This window comes from Chenopodium album, chromosome 13 (genome assembly GCF_948465745.1).
Source record: "Chenopodium album chromosome 13, dcCheAlbu1.1, whole genome shotgun sequence".
NCBI classification, from domain to species: domain Eukaryota; kingdom Viridiplantae; phylum Streptophyta; class Magnoliopsida; order Caryophyllales; family Amaranthaceae; genus Chenopodium; species Chenopodium album.
In genome coordinates, this window is record NC_137846.1 from 10,284,634 (window position 1) to 10,305,084 (window position 20,451).

General features: G+C 32.5%; 2 protein-coding genes across 3 annotated transcripts; one reads left to right on the forward strand and one right to left on the reverse strand.

Annotated features, from left to right (window-relative positions):
- Positions 1-1,481: 1,481 nt before the first annotated feature.
- LOC145576268 (protein CANDIDATE G-PROTEIN COUPLED RECEPTOR 2-like) lies at positions 1,482-6,860 on the forward strand. Its single transcript, XM_081634050.1, has 6 exons — positions 1,482-1,919; positions 5,027-5,218; positions 5,895-6,054; positions 6,165-6,261; positions 6,358-6,439; positions 6,532-6,860. The coding sequence occupies exons 1-6, from the start codon at positions 1,617-1,619 to the stop codon at positions 6,607-6,609; spliced, it is 912 nt and encodes a 303-aa protein (XP_081490176.1). The 5' UTR covers positions 1,482-1,616; the 3' UTR covers positions 6,610-6,860.
- A 517-nt stretch (positions 6,861-7,377) lies between these two features.
- LOC145574559 (acyl carrier protein 2, chloroplastic-like) lies at positions 7,378-10,043 on the reverse strand. Of its 2 annotated transcripts, none has more exons than XM_081632379.1 (4): positions 9,817-10,043; positions 8,637-8,729; positions 8,206-8,328; positions 7,378-7,768 (listed from the first exon to the last, which is right to left on the reverse strand). In XM_081632379.1, the coding sequence occupies exons 1-4, from the start codon at positions 9,871-9,873 to the stop codon at positions 7,649-7,651; spliced, it is 393 nt and encodes a 130-aa protein (XP_081488505.1). In that variant the 5' UTR covers positions 9,874-10,043; the 3' UTR covers positions 7,378-7,648. The 2 variants fall into 2 exon arrangements, with proteins under 2 accessions (XP_081488505.1, XP_081488506.1); XM_081632380.1 differs by having other exon boundaries at positions 8,637-8,726; positions 9,817-10,032.
- Between the last annotated feature and the right edge of the window lie 10,408 nt (positions 10,044-20,451).

Consider the following 20,451-nt stretch of genomic DNA (forward strand, 5'->3'; position numbering starts at 1 on the left):
GCTTGATCACGCCCTCTCTTGTAGGTTTAAAGGGAATTTGTACTTGAAATCACGCTTAATAAGATAATTAATAATTTTATTTAGGCTAATGTGATTTTAATTCAAGTGATCGCCAATAATAGTTTTGTTTGTGCATTAATATTCAACCAACATAGATTAAACAGGTTTAGGATTAATATATTGATTGTATGTTAGTCAGAAAACGCACATGAATATGAGAAGAATAACGTAGAGGCCTATTTTTAGGGCAGGTTCAATCTCTTTTAGGTTGGATTTGTACCTTCATCCCCGAATATCCAGTCATGGTTTCGGACTACTATGGAGTTAGCGATCTCATAGATCGTGAAGGGGTGTAATCTTCACCCTGTGAACGGTTTACAAGTTCCTAAAACTTGTTGGCGACTCTTTTGCTATAGCTTTCTTCCCTTTGGACGCCACCATACTTAAGTGTATGATCACAGTGGGGCTCAAGTGTGGGATGCTAGAAATATTCCCTACACTTTACTACCACCCAAATCACACTTTGTTAAAATTAACTACCACTTAATGGAATATGTTAGGATTCTGTTAAGTTTATTAAAAAAAAACCTAGCCCCTCACTGCTAACCCCTCACATCAGCCCCTCCCCCCGACCCCACCCCCTCCCTTTTCCCCTTCTTTTGCCTCGACCTCGACCCCTACCATAAACCGAAAACTGGCCACCCCCTTTCCATATCACCACCGGAATCGGCCCCTCTCCCTGTTCTCTCCACCGAAATCGACCCCCTCCCCTTCCCCTACCCAAAAAACGACACCCCTAACCCTAAACCACCTTAAACGAGTTTTAGGGTTTCGCTTATGGTGGTTTTGGGTTAAGGGTGGCCGAAAAGGGTAGGGGAAGGGGGGGTCGATTCCGGTGGAGGGAACGGGGAGGGGGCCGATTTCGGTGGGGGTATGGGAGGGGGTGGTTTCTGGTTTGGGTGGGGGTTGTGGTCGGGGCAGCAAGAAGGGGAAAAGGGAGAGGGGTTGGCTGCGTAAGTGGGGGAAAGGGAGGGGGTGTGGTTGCCGGCGCGAGCCGAAGCTGTGGGCGCCGGTCGCCGGCAGGAGGGGGGGAGGGGTGGCAGTGGGCTGGCTGACAGTGGTTGGGCCCTAGTAACGAAAATACTAACGGAATAAGGCATTAGGTAGTTAATTTTAACAAAGTGTGATTTGGGTGGTAGTAAAGTAAAAAAAAAAAAATTAAACCGATAATAAATGTGAAGCACAGTGTTTTTAGTGATAGCCAATGTCAAAATTTTCCATTTTTGGCTGAGCAAAAAAACTAAAAACTAATCTTGGTTTCATAATGAGATTAACGAAGGTAATGACCACTTGACAAGGGTCCAATTCTTGAGAATACCCAACGTGTCATTGAAATTTCATTTTCTCTCTCCTAATCAACCACTAATCAACTTCTATTCAAAAAAAAAAAAAAAAAAAAAAAAAGCCTAATCAACTTATTATCAAATCTCCAGCAGCAGAAAACAGAATTCCAGTAGCAAGCAAACTTAGGGTTCGTAATTTCCCCCAAAATCCCCAAGTTGATCCCTCTCAAATCTCAATGATCAGCTAAAACCCCTAAAATTAACAGAAGAAAAATGTCATCTCTACCACTATCTTCATCTCTTGAAATCCCAATTTCATCGGAATCAAATTCTTCAGCCGAAACTATCAGTATCAAACCAGATGATCATCAAGTTTACAACTGGTTGTTGAATTGCCATGGATTTTGGCACAATATCTTGCTAATTTTACCTTCCGCTTTGTTCCTTTTGTACTTGGCATTTCAAGTGAAGAAGAGCTACAGGAAGCTTTGGATTGGAAGGTCTCACATTATTAATTCGTATTATGGGATTGTTTGGCTTGTTAGTCTCCTTAATTTCACTTGGTGTTGTCTTCAGGTAGTCTCTTTTTCTTTGATTTATGATCCTGTGTTGTTTTAACAAATTGGGTCTTATAGACCAAAAAGTCAATCTGGGTCATTTGGAATTTAGTGTTGTAGTTGAGTAATTGTGTTGATGTTGTTGAAATTTGTTGTTGTTTGTCCTCTGATTTATGGGTTTTTTTTAACTTAAGAAGATTAGCTGAATGAAATGAAAGGGGTTGTGATTATTGGTTAATAATTGAGAAAGAAGTTAAGTATTGAACTTATTTTAGGTAGATTAATATTGTGTCATTGAGACGGAACATGGGCCAATGTTTTGTAACATGAAGGCATTTCTTGGGAGTGGGAGAATAATCTGTTTAAGATGTGGACTAAGGTTTGCTTGGATCAGGGTGTGGAAAGAGAACATAATTGGTTTGCTGGAAGATTTTGCAAATTTGATGGAATGACGTGCTGGATTATGTATGTCATGATTAACCGGCATTTGTAGTGGGATCAATATGGGGTGTTAAAAGATTTGGAACCAAGCATGTATTTGTTATTCATGTTTGTGCTTGTGTAGAAGCTGCAATGATTATTAGAGACTTGTTATTCTTACGTTTTTTTTAGTTTAAATTTAAATACTCATTGGGTACTAAGTTAGGATTATGCAAATCTAGAGTTTTGCAAATCTTACTCCGCAACCTAACACTTCTCATTGTAGGAAACAGTTAGTTTAGTGTCGAAACAATCTTAACTAATAATCTTGTGTTAAACTGGGAACTCATGCCAAATTTGCTCATTAAGGCAGCCTATGAAGTACTAAATTTGGATCATTTTGGTTAATCAGCTTGTGACAACTTTTAGTGAGACAATTAAACCTCTTCTTTGACTCCTTCACCCTCCCCTTTTTGCCTTCTACCGAGTGTTTCCTATGATTTTGGCTGTAGTGGGATGGAGTGGGATAAGACTGGAGTTTGCAGTAGCTTATGGCAGGCTTTGATGTAGCTAGTTGGCTAGTAGAATCTATGCTAAGTTTTTCTTTTGAGGCATGATAAAGATTTGCATAAAAAGTGAATTCTCACTAATATGTTGAATGTACAATATCTTACATCATCTTTCCATATTTCATCAATATCAAATTTCTTATCATTTCATATGTAGTACTATCTAGTAGCTACTCTTTCCAATATTCTAATTGCATTTGGGAATACAATCTTTTCAAGAGACATGGAATCATTGTGTGAAATTGTATAACCTTTGTAAATTGTAACTATAACCTTTTGTCTGCTATCTATATGTCAAAAGTTGAATTCCTTAGCAAAGGTGAATAATTTGGGGATGTTAAATGAGAACAGTGACTGTACATTGCAAGGGGATACAATTTCATGACATCTTTGTCTTTACTAAGGAGTTAGGTGCTTTAGGGAGAGAAGAAATCCGCAAGAGGGCATATGCGTCTTTAGTGGCTTGACATCCAGGAATCAATCTCCCCTTCAGCTTTGAGATAATTTACATGGCCTGCTGCAAGCCTGCTAGATCCTAGACACTGCACCCTTATAATCTTCTCATACAGATTTGGCTTGTAGTGGCTCCCACCCTCTCCTTCCATTCTCACATTTACTTTCTTTTGTATGCATATATGCTCATAATTGTGCTGTTACTTTGTGTTTCTCTGCTCTAGATTAGTACAAACAGAGCAGTCATGTTTATTAGTTTACCATCACAAATTCAGTATTCACCATTTATGCTTCTCTCGGTTTTTTAATATCTTCATCATTATCTTTTACTTCCTTTTCCTTTTTCCGCCGCCTTCTTTCATTTTGCTTTGTGAAATGACTGATGGTCAGAACGTACAGCATTGATTGATTTAATTTCTAGAGATCACCTTCATCATTGTTTTCTTCCTTAGCCTTTTTTCAGACTTTTGTTATGGTGGCAAGGAAACTAAGACATGACTTGGATTTTCAGGGAATTCCTTATGCTCTTGTTTGATATTGGAGTGACTGATTTTGTATCTTATCTGGGTGTACATTGGTCAGAATAATTTCTTTTGGTTGAAAAAGGTTTGAGTAAGGTATGTTTTACTTGGGTCTATAGCAGAAATTTAGGAGAAGGCTAGGAGTGGGGCCAGAGGAAGGTCAATGGGGATCAAAAATATTTGACTTAATATTATCTCCACTTACTACATGCCTTGAGATACTGTGAGCCAGTGTATATTATCTTATTACTCATAAGAATAGAGTATGGTGTGGATGAATTCGAAGAGGTGTGTATTGAATTATTTGAGCTAGGGATGAAACCTGGAATTTTGTCCGTTTTTGGGTTTGGGAAAGCATGGATCAATAACAAGAATCTTATGATATGCTGAGAATCTTGTATGATAATCATCGACACCTAATACATATTTTTTTTTTTTTTTTTGCCCTCGGGTAAATTACAGTCTTTATACTTATTAATTGATAAGAGTGTGATTTTCACTTTAAGTTTGATGATATCTAATCTGGTACAGCTGCACTACCATACTATTTTAAATATGAGAAAATTTGACTAATGTGCTGTTTTGTCATACTGTCATAATAGAACTGCGTATCACTTTGCTCATTATTTATGTTTCAGCTAACATTCGAAAGCTCTATTGTATAGTCTTTGAAACAGTTATGCTCTCTTTATCACTTCCTATCTTAAGCTGTAGTGACTCGATGTGGTTATCGTTAGATCTGTTATATTTTAGTTTCTTCGACCTGTTAAATATTTCTTTACTTTTTGAATGCTAATTACCAGCCATATCTGATAGGTATTATCTCTTAATTCATTCCCCTAATTGACTTGAGGTCACTTGATAGTTTGTGTTACGTTTTCTCATTAGTTTTCAGCTTGACATATAGAAGAGTCAGTTTCAACACATGCTATTAGTAATTATTTCTGGTCAATATTTTGGTGAGAAATATATCAACGTAATTCTTACTTTACCTTCACATATATCTAAAAATAATTATCCCTGGTGTTTTTTATCCTTCTTTTAAGAGACTGAGTAAAATCTTTAGGAATTAAAAAAAGTCAAATTTCTTTTGTGCATGGTGCGGGTGTCTGAATCTTTATATTATTTTATCTCATAATTTTATTTATTTATTTTTTTTACAGACTTGGGAGTGTACTCCAGGAAAGACACTACCATGGAACCTTCTATCACTATTCACTACTTCAGGGTTACTTTTTCTGGAAGTGAGTTTGATTGCATTTCTTCTACAAGGAAATTATGCAAGTGGGACAGAAGCTTTGACTCGTACTTTTGCTATCTCTGCCATCTTAGTTGGTTTTGATGTCTTTCTGAAGGTATTTCTTGTTTATTCTCTACAATTCTTTTTGAGAATTGGCTTAATCAACTAAGTGAAGTTGACGAGTCATGAATAGAAAATGAGGATATTTTGAATGATGGCACATTGGCACTATTGACCTCTTTTTTTTTTCCCTGTTAAAGTACCTTGTGCCCTTAAGAGTTAAGACTATCAAAGCAGCAAAGAATTGTCTCTTGCCAGGCCAGATAGCTGTAAAACTAATCTTTGGGGTTGGTGGCTTCAGGATCGCCCATATAATAATATTCTCTTAATTACCCTGCTAAATACCTATATCCCTTGATTTGATAGAATTCGTGTTTTTATCTTTCACCAGTACGGTAGTTTTGTGAATTTGTAGCCATGTTTGATATTAACATGTAATTGCTGTATCTTAGAATTGAGGTGAATTATTATGAACTTCATTAAATTCTTATTGAGGCATTTATAAAATCTGTTGATGGCGTCCATTTTTAGCTTCATAACTTTGCCTCATTATTTTGATAATCTTTGGTGTTCATCTGGCTTTCGTTTTTCATGGCATACTAAATTACTAGTTTATCTGTGCTAAAAGATGTGTACACTTACATATAAACATCAAATTTTTGGTCTGTAAGCTAAATGCAGTTTCTTTCATGGACTAAATGATGATCCAGTTTATACCTTTTCCTCTTCAGGGAATTTATGTATTTGCATTTGGAGTCCCATTGTTCATTGAGAATAATGACGCGCATCGAATGAAGTGGGGCTTGTGGATTGTGCACAAGCTAGTGCTTACTGCAGTCTATGGCTTCATACTTTTCATGTACCATTCCAGCTGGAGAGAAAGACTGCCTGGTGAGTTTGGCGTATACTGTTTTTCACTTTTTCATTACTAGTAAGAGTTATAAATACTGAAGATGCAGTTATTTTTTGCTTTCTTTAACATGGTATTTATTGCTTTGCAGCAAGACCTGCATATCACAAGTACATCACTATCATGTTCGGTGTAAATGCGTTGGCTCTTTTTGCTTGTATTCTCAGTGGAAGTGGTTTTGGGTTCTGGTAAGATTTCTGCTGTGTTGGTGGTTGTTAGTTACCGCTTCACTGGTAGTCCGGCTCCACCAGCTTTCAATAACCTTGTTCTTAATTCTTCTGCAGGCTGTATGACACCCTTGATATATGCTACCATGCATTTTACCTTCCTCTCATATATGTCACCTTTTTAGCAGATTTCTTTCAGGTAATTTGTCTTTGCAGTTTTTTAACTTTCTATCCATGGTAAATGACGTGCATTCTGATGTCATAATATTTGCTTATCTTGGTTGAATTCAGGAGGAAGACTTGAATTTGGAGCATGTATACTACTCAGAGATGAAAGACGCTGGGTTCTTTGATTCTGATTGGGACTAAAGACAGCTCTAACCTTTTTGTTTGCTACTTGTAACTTTTTAGTTTGTAAATAGAATTGCTCGTGTAGTCGTGTATGTTAGTATAAATAAGTATACTAATTGTTATGTAGAACCTCCTTTGTTTTAATTTTAAATTTTAATGCTCAACACACTAGTCTACAATGTAAATGGAGGCCTCTAAGACATTTGCCATCTTTAATTCTTAACAGTGTATCCGTGAAAAGTACTCTGTAAGTCGGCATTACCCTAAAATATGTGCTGGTTTAATCGCAGAAGGAAAAATTCTCAGAGTGACTTATTCTGTTTTTACTGAATAATAACATTGTTAAGTCAAAATAAATTAACACCTTTTACATAGTATGTTGAAAGAGTTTTGTGAAGAAGCTGATTTACAGTGGTATTTGACTCGCGAAGCCCCAGGGCAGATACCAAATTACCAATGTGTTTAGAAGGGTTTAAGCTCATGATGTTTGGTTGATGACTTCTAATAACAATTTTTAATTTATATCTCAAACCCCTAAGGTGAGTTTGGCGCTTTGGCTAATATGAGTACCAATACCTACTTTGAATGGTTGTAACATAATGAGCCTTATCTAATCTTTGGAATGCAACAAATTTGTAATTTTCAGGTGGATTCTCTGCCCTAGTATGTTTTTGAAATCAGACACAAGTTAAAAAAAAGTCCAGCTTTAACAAGTTGGCAAATGAGCTGTACAAGATATCAACTTGGAAAGCCAATTTACAGGATTGTCAATTGGCTCTTCAGATAAGAGGCTTTAATAAAAGTTGGAATTCAATCAAAATTTTACTATTGATAAAGAAAATTTGAATTAATGTCTTAAGGTGTAATATCAACTAAAGCAGAACTGTAACACAAACAATGCTCACACGAGGTGACCAATTTCATATACTGGTCAAAACGTTCAAACAAGAGGTCTAGATCTAAAGAACATAGATGAGGAAACGCAAAGAAAATCTTCAAGTGCTCAACCCTACAAACCCAATATTTCCATCCATTGATGAAAAATCCTATTGTCTGTCTACTTGTTCTGAAGCTTCTCGATCATATCTGCTGCTTCTTGAATGGTTGTGATGGTTTGCGCATTCTCTTCTTCGACGGTGACACCAAATTCCTCCTCAAGCTTCATCACAATCTCCACCTGTAAAATAAAGTTTGCAAGAACTGTTAGCAACTGAAAATCAAAAGTATATAAAATCAAGAGTATCTCCTTACTCTTAATAATAGACGTCCACTCTACAACAATAACAAGAGTATGAATAAACAACAGGAAATGCACGTGCACACAACTATTACCCCTTATTAATCAAACATCTATGATGCCCTCTCCTTGTGCTTGTGAACCGCTCATGAAATATTTAGAAAGGCATATTCAAAATCTTCATCTATTGATCCACCGATTTGCATCACAATCAACAACTCATGCTTGATCAAAAATCACAAGACTAGAAATCCTACCAAACTAATCACTTCTTAGAGTGCACTTTCTAGACACAAGAAAGTGATGAGAAAAAGAACAATATACATTACGAGTTTAAGACTCCTGTAAAATTAGAAAACATAACTAAGGATACTTACTGTGTCAAGAGAATCAGCTCCGATTTCTGAAAATTTTGTTTCACCAGTAACTTTAGTATCGTTTGTCATAGCTAGCTGCTCCCTCACAATGCTGCTGACTTTCTCAAGTGTCTCGGGCTTGGCCTGCACAAGAACACCAAATGTAGAATATTACAATCACAAGCTCTCGTACAAAAGCAGATTCTTGTTCCCTTTAAAAAAAAAAAAAATTAAAAATAAAACAGATTCTTGTTCCATGAATGTCCATATTGTTTGTGAATTGTGACAAACATAACTTTTACAATCATACTTAGAAAATTTTCCATCATATTACATAATGATTACCAAAAAAAACCAAGGGAAAGCACTGGTCATTGCTGCTCACACTTCAAAAAGAAGAAAAATGAAACGAAACAAAACACGGATATAAACTGGGAAAGGAGAGAACATACAGCACATGAGATGCTCAAGCCTCGTGGCTTCACTTGATTTGCCCTCCAGAATGACACTGATGACTTCAGGCCATGGTTCTTGGAGTTAAACTGCTACGAAATAAAATTAACAAAGCATAAGTTCACAACTAACTTACAATACAATATAAACACCATATAATTTTGAATCCTATAACATAAACTGAAATCATTCGCTTCAAGATTCAAATGATGATAAAATCATACAAATTCCAACAACGAACAAACAAAAAAAGAAGCAAAATAAGCATTTGGGACAAGACATGTAAAGAGACTGATCAAACAGCCTTATCAACAAATGTGAAAGAGTGAAACTCGAGAACTCGACAATAACATAGTAAGATCACAGCTTATGGCATAAAACCATAGTGACTTTATCAAACGAATTTTGTCACACTCCATATTAATTATCCTGGTGCAGATCTCCCCTGAATTAGGCTATTTAACATTCCAAATGACTGATATCTCTAATACTAAAGATAGAACAATCAAATTTAACACAAAAAACAATGCTGTAAACTAGGAATTTCCCAATTATCAATTTATCATTATTCACAAATTTATATAGCTCAAAAATAAATCAAACTAAATAAAACTTAGCTGAGAAATCAAAATTCAAATAATTTCACAATTATCAATTTATCATTATTCACAAATTTATATAGCTCTAAAATAAATCAAACTAAATAGAGTTTAGCTCAGAAATCAAAATTCAAATAATACAATACCAATACACTAAATTCTTCACACTAAAATTTCGAATGATCAAAATAATTTTTTAATATATAACATAAAAATTTCCGCCTTATAGTACAAGCCGAATTTGACTTATTGAGGTCAAAGTAATAAAAAATTAGCTACAAAATACTCCGTATGAGATCTTGTTAGTTTCATCTGAATGCATACATTCAAATAATAATATAATATTCGTTTTAACTACCAAAACGTAGAAATTAATTAATTATGGAAAGGTACATATCAAACTACCAACAAAATTAAACAGATGAACAAAAATCACAACATCAATGCAAATCAACAAAAACAAATCAAATAGAAGAAAAATCGAATGTTTGAACAACAGATCGAAAACCTAATCGACAAAAACAAAATCAGATCCAAGCAAAAAAACGGTGTAAATGAGAGAATAGAGAGAGAAATATACCGAAGAAGGAAGAAGGGCGCACTTGAAGGAGACGGAAGAACTGGTGAGGGAAGCCATTGAAGAAGCTTAGAGAGAGAAAGAGAGTGGAAAGCAGAGGAGAGAGAAAAGGAGAGAGAGATATTGAGGAGGAAGAAGAGAAGGGGTTAAAATAGTAGGGAAGGACGGAGAATACGAAGAGCGTGAGAGTAGTGATGGGATATAAACGGATACACCAAACTCTCTCTCTCTCTCTCTCTCTCTCTCTCTCTCTCTCTGCTGACCTGATCTTCCCTTTGCCTACTACGGAGTACTGTCTATTGTGTTGCCCCTCTTTTTTTACGGATCGTTTTTTTTTTTTTTTTTTTTTTTTTTTTTTTTTTTTTTTCCTTGGGTCTTTTCCAATGTATGTTGTTTGGTCTATTGTGAGATGGTGGGCTAACTAAAAACCAAAACTATTGTGAGGGGAATAAAATTTTAAGAGTTTTTGATTCATGTCTCTAGGTTGGGTTTAATTAAAGGTGTCAATTTAGGTAATTGGGTTGATTTGATTGAGTCAGGTAGGAATCTAGCAAATGGGTTATTTAGGTCAAGTATGGGTTGAATTAGTTTGGATTGAGTGGATTAATTTTGGGTCAATTAATATTCAGGTCCGATTGATTTTGGTTTCAGGTTAGTTTCGGGTCAGGTCAATTTGAATTTCGGGTCAATAGTTATTCGGGCCGAGTATCGAGCCGATACTTCAGGTTAAGATCGGGTTGGGTCACTTTGGGTTTTGGTTCAATTCAAGTATCGAGTCAAGTTCAGGTTGGGTCAGTTTTGTGTCACGGGTTAGGTCATGATTGTCAGGTCTAGGTTGGGTGTGATTTAGTTCTAGTTTAAGTCATGCTAAATCATTATGCTAATACAAGTCAAAATCTAAATTGATTATTTTTCGTCGAGTCATATTTTTAACACTTATAGGGCTTTTTAGGTTTGACCTGATTCAATTAGGTCGGGTCTAATCCAGATTTGAATCATGCTAAATTATTGTTGTTACACTGGTCGGATTTTGTACTTGATCACTTAGATCGGGGTTTAGTCAAGTTTGGTAAGTTTTTAATGCATATAATATAGATGGGTTGATTTCGAGTTATGGTGAAAATAATTAATTTCATAATTACCGTAATTAGTAACTTAAATACAAGAAATGATAAATGAATCAAAGTCGAGTTGATTTTGTTTTGTTTGAGTGTTTCTTTCATTTTTTTTTTTTTTTTACTAAGATTTAGATCAAGTTTCAGGTTGGGTATAAGATTGTCTAGATTAAGTATGTGATAAATTTCTACTTATTTTTACTCAAAATAATCATGTCACTTGAACTTTCTTAGGGTTGGTTTGACAACACTATTAATATAAGCAACTTTCAAATTTATGGTTCAAATTGTAATATAATATAGGTTGTATTATAAACATTTACTTCCTCCGTTTTTTAATACTTGCAACAATTTCCTAAAATGAAAATGTCACAATACTTGCAATACACCATAAATGGAAGTTATTTTAGGGAAAAACTATAATATTTCTCTTATTTAAAGCACATGGCCCACTAAATTACATTCCTAATAACCACTCACTCCATGTGAACTCCACATACCTTAAATACCGTAAAAAAAAAATGTGTTTTGCAACTATTAAAAAGCGGAGGAAGTACGAAGTAAATCATAATCATGCTGTTTTTGAAAATGTACAATTGACCACAAAAAAAATATATACGTATAGAATTAACTTTTGTTATTTTTGTGGTTTATATGTTTTGGTTTTGGTTTTGGTTTACAAAAAAATTGAAAGAAAAACCAATAATAAATGGTCCCTTGTGTTTAGAAAGTTGTTTTGTGGTCCATTTGTTATGGTTATGTTATTATAACCTTCCGTAGTAGATATCGGGTTATTGACATTGTATTGGAGATTTTGATGTGAAATGAGAGAGCGTGTCCAAAACGAAAGATTTTAATAAAATTCTATGCTGCATCTTATACCTCCGTTCAAGATTGTGGATCAAATCTTATTATACAATCGATTACCTTTTAATTGTTTGCCTAATTTGCTCAACTATACTCGGTTATGTTCTATTGTATATACTTGTTTAATCCATCTCTACATTTATAAATACCCAAATGTTGAAGTATGCTTAAATGATTTCCCAAAGGACGTACCAACTATACTCACAATTATGCATCTTCATTTTCATCAATAACTCAATGTCACTTTTTTCATGGTTGTTGGTGATATCAGACTTATTAGTTAGTCGCTTTCCATGCTTATGGAGCTCAATCTAGCTTCTTGTTTTCTCCCTTTTTGTATTCATTTCCTCTAACATTAATTTCCTCATTTTAATTTACATTTTTCAGCTTATTTAATTTCATCTTATCAAGCTATATCTTCATTTAGGCATCTCCGAAATTAGCAAACCCAAAGCATGTAATTATGATATTGTCATCTAAAATTTGGTTTTTTCTTTTTTTCTTTTTTTTTTCTTTCCTTCATCGAGAGTGGTAATTTTTTGCTTATCGATTACCGTTTCCTTAACTACAATTAATAAAACACAAACTATTGAGTCAGTCAAGCCTGACCAAACATTTCGTCAGTCCAACTATTATTCGCACGACAATACAAATTTTTCACACTCTCATTTCCACTCACCATCACCAACAGTACTCCCACTCAATCCTATTTCACTTTCTCTCTCCTTCTACACCTTTAACCCACCCCTATTTTCTCTCTCCTCAACTTTATGCTAAATTCTTCTATTTTATATGTCCATGATTTATGCTTAAATTGAAAAGGATGGAGAGGAGAGAGAAAATAAAGATTGTTGATATATTTATCCATGATTTATGCTTGAATTGGCTTGATAATTAATTGAGATTCTCGGATTTTTCGAAAAATGCCCAAAAAAATCGATTTGGGGTTTTCATGTGTGATGTATAATTGTTGAAATTGATTGTCTTATGTGATTGTATATTGAATTGTGAGTGTTTTAATAACATATCCATGTATTTTGGTTGATAAATGAGCATGTTATGTTATACCCATGAGCTTAGTACGGGACCTTCAATGGTGGTTCCGCCATTGTTGACCTTTTAAATTTTTTTGTAAAATAAATTTTATTATGTAGATTATGTCATCCATAAGTTGAATGATATCCTCCATAAATTAAATGATATCATGTATTGTGTTTATAATATCATTTAATTTATATCTCATGATATCTCCTCTATTACCTCGACGATAAATTAGAGGGAAATATTACAACTTCACCAGGTGAATTGCATGGGAGAGGTAAGGGGAGGAACCCTACAAGCTATGCCACACATACGTACCTTCGTCAAGGTGGAGAGTGTATGTGCCCAACGGCATGTCCCTGTCAAAGGATCAATCAACCTTTTATTTTATTTTTATTAATTAAAAAAATATATCAATTCTCCTTCAAAATAAAATCCTCTTTTTTTTTCTTTTTTTCCATTTTTTCAATTTTTTTTAATTAATTAACTTTGTATTTTTATTTGCATCAAATAATACATATCATCCAACAAAATTTACATATCCTCTATCAAACAAATTATACATACATATCCTCCATCAAATAATATATACCCTCTAATAAATAGTACATATCATCCATTAAATAATACATATCCTCCAAAAAATTATACATATTCTCTAATAAGTTGTACATGTCCTCTATCAAATAAAATATATCCTTTAATAAACTGTACATATCCTCTATCAGATACTACATATTCTCTAACAAACTGTTCATATCCTCTATCAAATAATTCATAACCTTCAGCAAACTGTACATACCCTCTATTAAACAATACATATCATATATAAATTGTGCATATCCTCCCTCAAATAATATATACTCCCTCTGTTTTTTTTGCATCAGTTTGACCGACACATTTGCCGACACACAATTTTGACCATTAATATTTTTAATTGTTAATTAGTAAAAATTATAACAAAATTATATTATGAAACTAGACATTATGATAAATCTAATGATATATTATATAATAATATTTATTTATTTTATAGAGATGAAAAAATTAAGTCAACCGTGGTATGTGAATAATGCAAAAATCAAAGTGATGCATTTAAAAAAAAATGGAGGGAGTAACCTTCAACAACTTGTATGCATCATCTATCAAATAACACATATCCTCCAACAAGTTATACATGTTCTCTATCAAATACCACATATCATCGATAAATTGTACCTATGCTCTATCAAGTAATACATATCTTCTAATAGACTGTACATATCCTTCATCAAATACTACGTACATATCATCTAATAACCTATACATATCCTCCATCAAGTAATACATATCATCCAACAAATTATACATGTCCTCTATTAAATAATTCAAATTCTCCAACAAATTATACCTATCCTCCATCAAATAATTTATATCCTCCAATAAATTATACATATCCTCTATTAAATAAAACATATCCTCTAACAAATTGTACACATCCTTCATCAAATAACTTATATCCTCTAACAAACTGTACATATGCTCCATCAAATAATTTATATCCTCCAGTAAACTTTACATGTCTTATATCAAATTATATATATCCTCTAATGAAATATACATATTTTCTAACACTGTACATATCCTCTATCAAATAATATATATCCTCAATCAAATAATTTATATCATCTAATAAATTATACATATTCGATCCTCTATTAAAAAAAACATATCCTCTAACAAATTGTATATATCCTACATCAAATAATTCATATCTTCTAACAAACTGTACATGTCCTCCATAAAATAATTCATATCCTTCAATAAACTTTACGTATCCTATCAAAAACTATATATCCTCTAATTAAATGTACATATTTTCTAAAATATTACATATCCTCTATCGATTAATATATATCTTCCAACAAATTGAACGTATCCTCTACAAAATTGTACATATCCTCCATCAAATAATACATATCCTCTAAAGAACTATACATGTTCTGTAACATAGTACATATCCTCAATCAAATTGTATGTATCCCCTAATAATTTTTAAAAATAGAAAAAAAATTTAAAAAATTTATATAAAAAAATTATTTTTAAAAATTAATACGTCAACAATGGAGGAACCTCCATTGAAGGTCCCAACTAAACTCATGGGTTTAACATAACTTGCTTATTTCTCAACCAAAGTACATGCATTTGTTATCAAAACACTCACAATTCATCATACAATCCCATAGGACAATCAAAATCAACAATTATAAATCATACAGAAAAGCCCCAATTTGATTTTTTTAGGTATTTTTGAAAAATCCGAGAATTTCAAGCAGTTATCAAGGCAATTCAAGCATAAAATATGGACAAATATAATCAGCAATCCTTATTTTCTCTCGCCTCTCCATCCTCTTCAATTCTCTTCAACTTTCTCTCTCTTCCACCATAGATGACGTATTTGATCCTGACGAGTTTCTCACCATTCAATTGTATCTCGCATAGCTTGTGATTGTTGTTGTTGGGATGATTGTTGAGTTTGTTGTTGTTGGGATGTTTATTGCCACACGAAATCCCAATACCTTCTCTTAATAAAAATATGCTTTGCCACAAAATAAATTTGATAAAATTATACTTCCTCCGTTTTTTTTTTTTTTAATAGTTGCAACAATTTGACTTTTACACTATTCCTGTGTTTCACTTTGATTAGCTTTGACGATTTATATATAAATAAAAATATAGTCATATGGGATCTTGTTAGGTTCGTCTCAATTTGTACAATTTTAATATCTAAAATTTATAATTTTTACATATTGGTAAATGATATTAACGATTCAAAACATGCATCGGCAAGCGTGAAAAGAGAAGTATTGCAACTATAAAAAAAAACAAAGAAAGTATTATTTTATTAAATTTTCTTTAATTTTTTATACTACATAATACCATCCATGGATATTTGAGAGGGAGACATATGATAATTGATAAAATGTTACCAATTGGAAGTTGATGTAGTGGTGATTGGGATTACACTTGGTAGGGAAGATCTGTGTTTGATCCCCCGCAACAACAATTGGGAGGGGACTGGAAGTATGGAACCTAACCGCCCATAACTGCTCCTCAAATCCGGATTAGCCTAAAAGGGTGAATCGGATGGAACACCAAAAATAAAATAAAAGTGTTTGTGGAATTATAAGACAAAATTTAACAAGATTACCCCTTGTCTTGTTTTAAGACTTTTTTTCCATGCGGCCATGCCACATTAATTTTATTTACACACTTTCCCATGCCACATCAGAATTTAATAATTTTTATTATTTTATTATAATTATGTTAAGACTCGCTCTTTAAGATTCAACTAAATTTAGATTTTCATTCCTAAGAGTTATTTAAGATTTCTTAAATATACTTAATATATATATATATATGATACATATTACATGGCTAAAAAATGACATCGAACCAATAGATACATAATTATAAATAATATTGAAATCATATGAATATTGTAATGTATTATAATTATACATAATACCATAGCTGTACAATTTACATTTTTTCTTATAATTTAAACTTGTTGAGGAAAACAATGGCAATAATAGAATACTATAGATTAAAATACAACAAAAAACAGCAAATAATATTATAATTTATATTAATATACAACAAACAATTATATCAATAAAAAAAACAAGAATCAATTGCAAATAAATGTACACTTTGGTATACGTATTTAGGCACAATACAGTATATAGAGTAATAAGTTGAGTCTTATGTTGAGCCTTGAATTTTCAAGACTCCATTCAAGACTTTGTTGAGACTTTACTTCATAGCTACGTAAAATTTTATAAAGTCTTAGCAAGAAATTTAATAGTGACTTGCTGATGTCATGTTGTCCAACAAGCAGAGCTCCTTGAATTGGATCCATTTTTCGCGAATATTTTTTTCTTGAATACGTATTGATTTGAACCCATAAGTGGGACCAGGACCACCACCCAATAGCATGTTGTCGTCAGAAGTAGAACCCGTATTTCTTCTAGGGGAATCTCCTGATTGGGCTAATCTTGCTCTTACACTGACAATTTGATTGTTCATTGTGAAAATGAACCAAAAAGAATTGGATCAATATAAATGAGCAAAGAGTTATACATTGTAACTTATAACCAATTGTATTATAGAAGTTGCCACCTTTATTATGATGGATCAATTTAACTTGTTACAGATTTAAATAGATTAATGATGATCAATTTAACTTGTTAGAGATTTAAAGAGATTATGTTTATGAAAGAGATAGGAAAAATGGATCACTCCCTCTCTTTTCCCTTCCCTCTTCGAATCCTTTACCCAACCAAGTGAGTTTGTCCTCCTCCCTTCTTCTTCCCTTCTTTTCCTTTTGTATTCTTATATTCAAACAAAGTGTTAAATTGATGGCTTTCTGTCCCTAACTTTTACAAGTATGAGAGGACTATTATGAATAGTATTTGGACAATTATACTATTTAAAGTGTTTATTTACTTAATTACCCCCATTAATAGTGTTTGGACAATTATGTAACTTTTTTTTTAAACTCTTAACAATAGTGTGCGGACATTTATACCCCTAAAAATATTAGTTTATATATCATTCCTCATTAATTTTACTAACAACTAAAATTCTGACGTAAAGTCAAATCAAAAGAGTTTCCCAAATATTGCTAGTTATGGCTCACGCATTGCGCACGTTAGCCACCTTATTTACTACTCCCTCCGTCCCCAAAACTTCGACCCTTTTGGGTTGATTTTGCGTTTATTAAGAAACTTAAATAAAAAGAAATAAAAACATATTAGAAAGATAAATTTACATGGGATTTGTAAAAAAATAGAGAGATAAAGTATTAAAAATACATGAAAAAATAAAATTTTATATAAGGAAGTTAATTTTGCACAAATATTGTTGTAAATTGGTGGGTGTATTAATGCAAATGGATCGATTATTTTGGGACTAAAATTAGGCCAAAAGGGTTAAAGTTTTGGGGACGGAGAGAGTAATAAAAATAATTTGAAACAAGAAGACACTTCCTTACTAATATCTAGAATTTGAAACAAGAAGACACTTCCTTACTAATATCTAGAATCTGAATTTACACTTTAATTTTGAATTGGGCTATAAACACCTACGTGGGCCCTTTCCAATAATGAGCTGAAATGGGCTCCATACTTTCATTGGGCTTAGTGTTCACCGATTAGGCGACATTGAAAGCGTTAAGTGTTACGTTGGATTGGATTTCTTTTTTTATTTTTGACACATGATTGGATTTCATTCATCTGTACTCCATTACTCCTACGCCCAAATTTAAGTTGTGAAGGCTTTGAACAGTGTGCAATTTAATTGTATTATCTTGCTTATAATTATTTTTCCTACCATGATTGTGTTATAAATCCGATCTGAATTTTAAAATCTTATGGATACTGTTATAACATTTTCAATTATGTAATCAATTTTGATCTTAAGTAGACATAATTCAATCTTAAATTTTAGATATTCAATACCTTGGTTTATAAAATTGTGTAATTTTAATGATTTAATTTTATACGAGTACTAGTAATTCGATTTCATGTACATCTACCCATCCAAAGGATAACAACATTGTTCCCACTACTTGAGGTTCTTCTTTAGAATGCCTTTCAATTCTCTCTTTCAACTAGGTTTAGTTGAGAAATCAATTCAAATTATATTATTAATATGAGTAATACATTTAAAGAATCGGGAATGAAATAGTTGAGAAATCAATTCAAATTACATTATTAATACGAGTATGATACATTAGAAGGATAGGAAATGAAATTGTCATCAAGTATTCAAGTTTTGCTAAAATTTCAACACCATAAATCCATAATATTTTAGATGTTGCATCTCTTGAAAAAGACAACATAATCATTGTACGAAGTAGGTCCTCACTTTCTACATTTTTTGATTAATTAGCGTTTGACTGTTTTGCACTATTCATATACTTGTAATATTTTGTCTATACTAATGTACGACTTATAAATAAAATGTTATCAAATCATGTAATGTAATATATTGTCATATTAATATTGATACGAATATATCTTCATATCAAACTTCTATAATTTATATTAATACTAATATATGTGGTCAAAACCTGTTCATTATCGAGTATGTTCAATCAAACTATGTAAGAAGTATACATATCATTAACTAGATTTAGGGTTTATTCACATTTATTGAATACTAAGCTAAACTGAACTGAACTGATTGGAGCTAAACTGAACTGAACTGAGCTGAAATGAATATTTTATGAGAGAAGGAAATTAGAAGCTGAACTGAACTGAACTGATTGGAGCTGAACTGAATTAAACTGAAATTAAGCTAAAGTAAACATGCCCTTAATTAGTTCTTAGTTAGTCGAATTTGAGGTAACATTAAATATTTACTCTGTATAATATTAGAGTTAGGCTAATAATCTTGAACAGTTTAAAAAGGGGTAATTAATAGTCAACACTCAATACTGATCCAAAAATGAAGGATGATCAAGATCAAGAATTTGATGCTACAAATCATTGAACAATGTGTTGCTCTCAACTTTTGTAGGTCGTAAAATATGATGATGAGATAAAGTCATAAATGTGACTTGGCAACGGGTTGGAACGTGGTCCAAATCTTAGTTGAGAAACTTGAAAGTACCAACAAGCAAGTAACTTAATGTTGGCACACTAGTAGGGTTGGTATACTAAATTTCTCAACTAAACCCAGGCCATACTTTTATTTCTTTTTCACTAATTAAAGTAAGCCTTTTTCTTCTTTCGGAAAATATGGTTGGTTTGATTTCATTTTCATTAATTAAACTAAACATGGTATATTTGAATGGTCCATATAATAATAATTTTTGGTAATATTAGGTAAAATGATACTCTATGATATATAATTTAGGATTTTCAATTGAAATAAACATCAAAATTAAGATTTAAAACAAGGAACATTACAAATAACTAGTTAGATCAACTAATACGACCGAATATTCTAATGGTGTAAGATAAAGTAAGAAAGTAAATGTAAAAAAAGGTGAAATTGTGTAAGAAAATTAAAGTGTGAATAAAGTGGGAGAAATGGTATGAAAAGGTGTAGTTATTGTGTGTTTAAGGGGTATGTCATAAATAAAATAAAGTAAAATGAGCCGAATAAGAAAGAACGACCTAAAATAGAAAGTGAGTAGAACAAAAAAGGATTGAAGAGTACTTCATAATCAGTATTTTTCAAGACAAAAAACATGCAAAAATTGTATACTTGTAAAATATAAAATTTTGAACATATCGGGAGTGCGTGGTAAGTTGGTAACTAGTGCTTTTAGCATATAATATTACTAAGTTGTCGTTTTTCCTTTATAAAAAAAGAAAAACTAAGGGCCTGTTCACTTCAGCTTAATTTCAGTTTAGTTCAGCTCCAATCAGTTCAGTTCAGTTCAATTCAGCTCAGTTTAGTAAATGCGAACAAGCCCTAAATTGTCGTTTGGTTGCACTAGGAATGAAATCACACTTTCTATGAATTTGTAATTTCTATGTATAAATATATTTACACTTATTCCTATACTTAGAAATTCAACACGGAGTAAGGACAATGATACACATACATTGAATGTATGTGG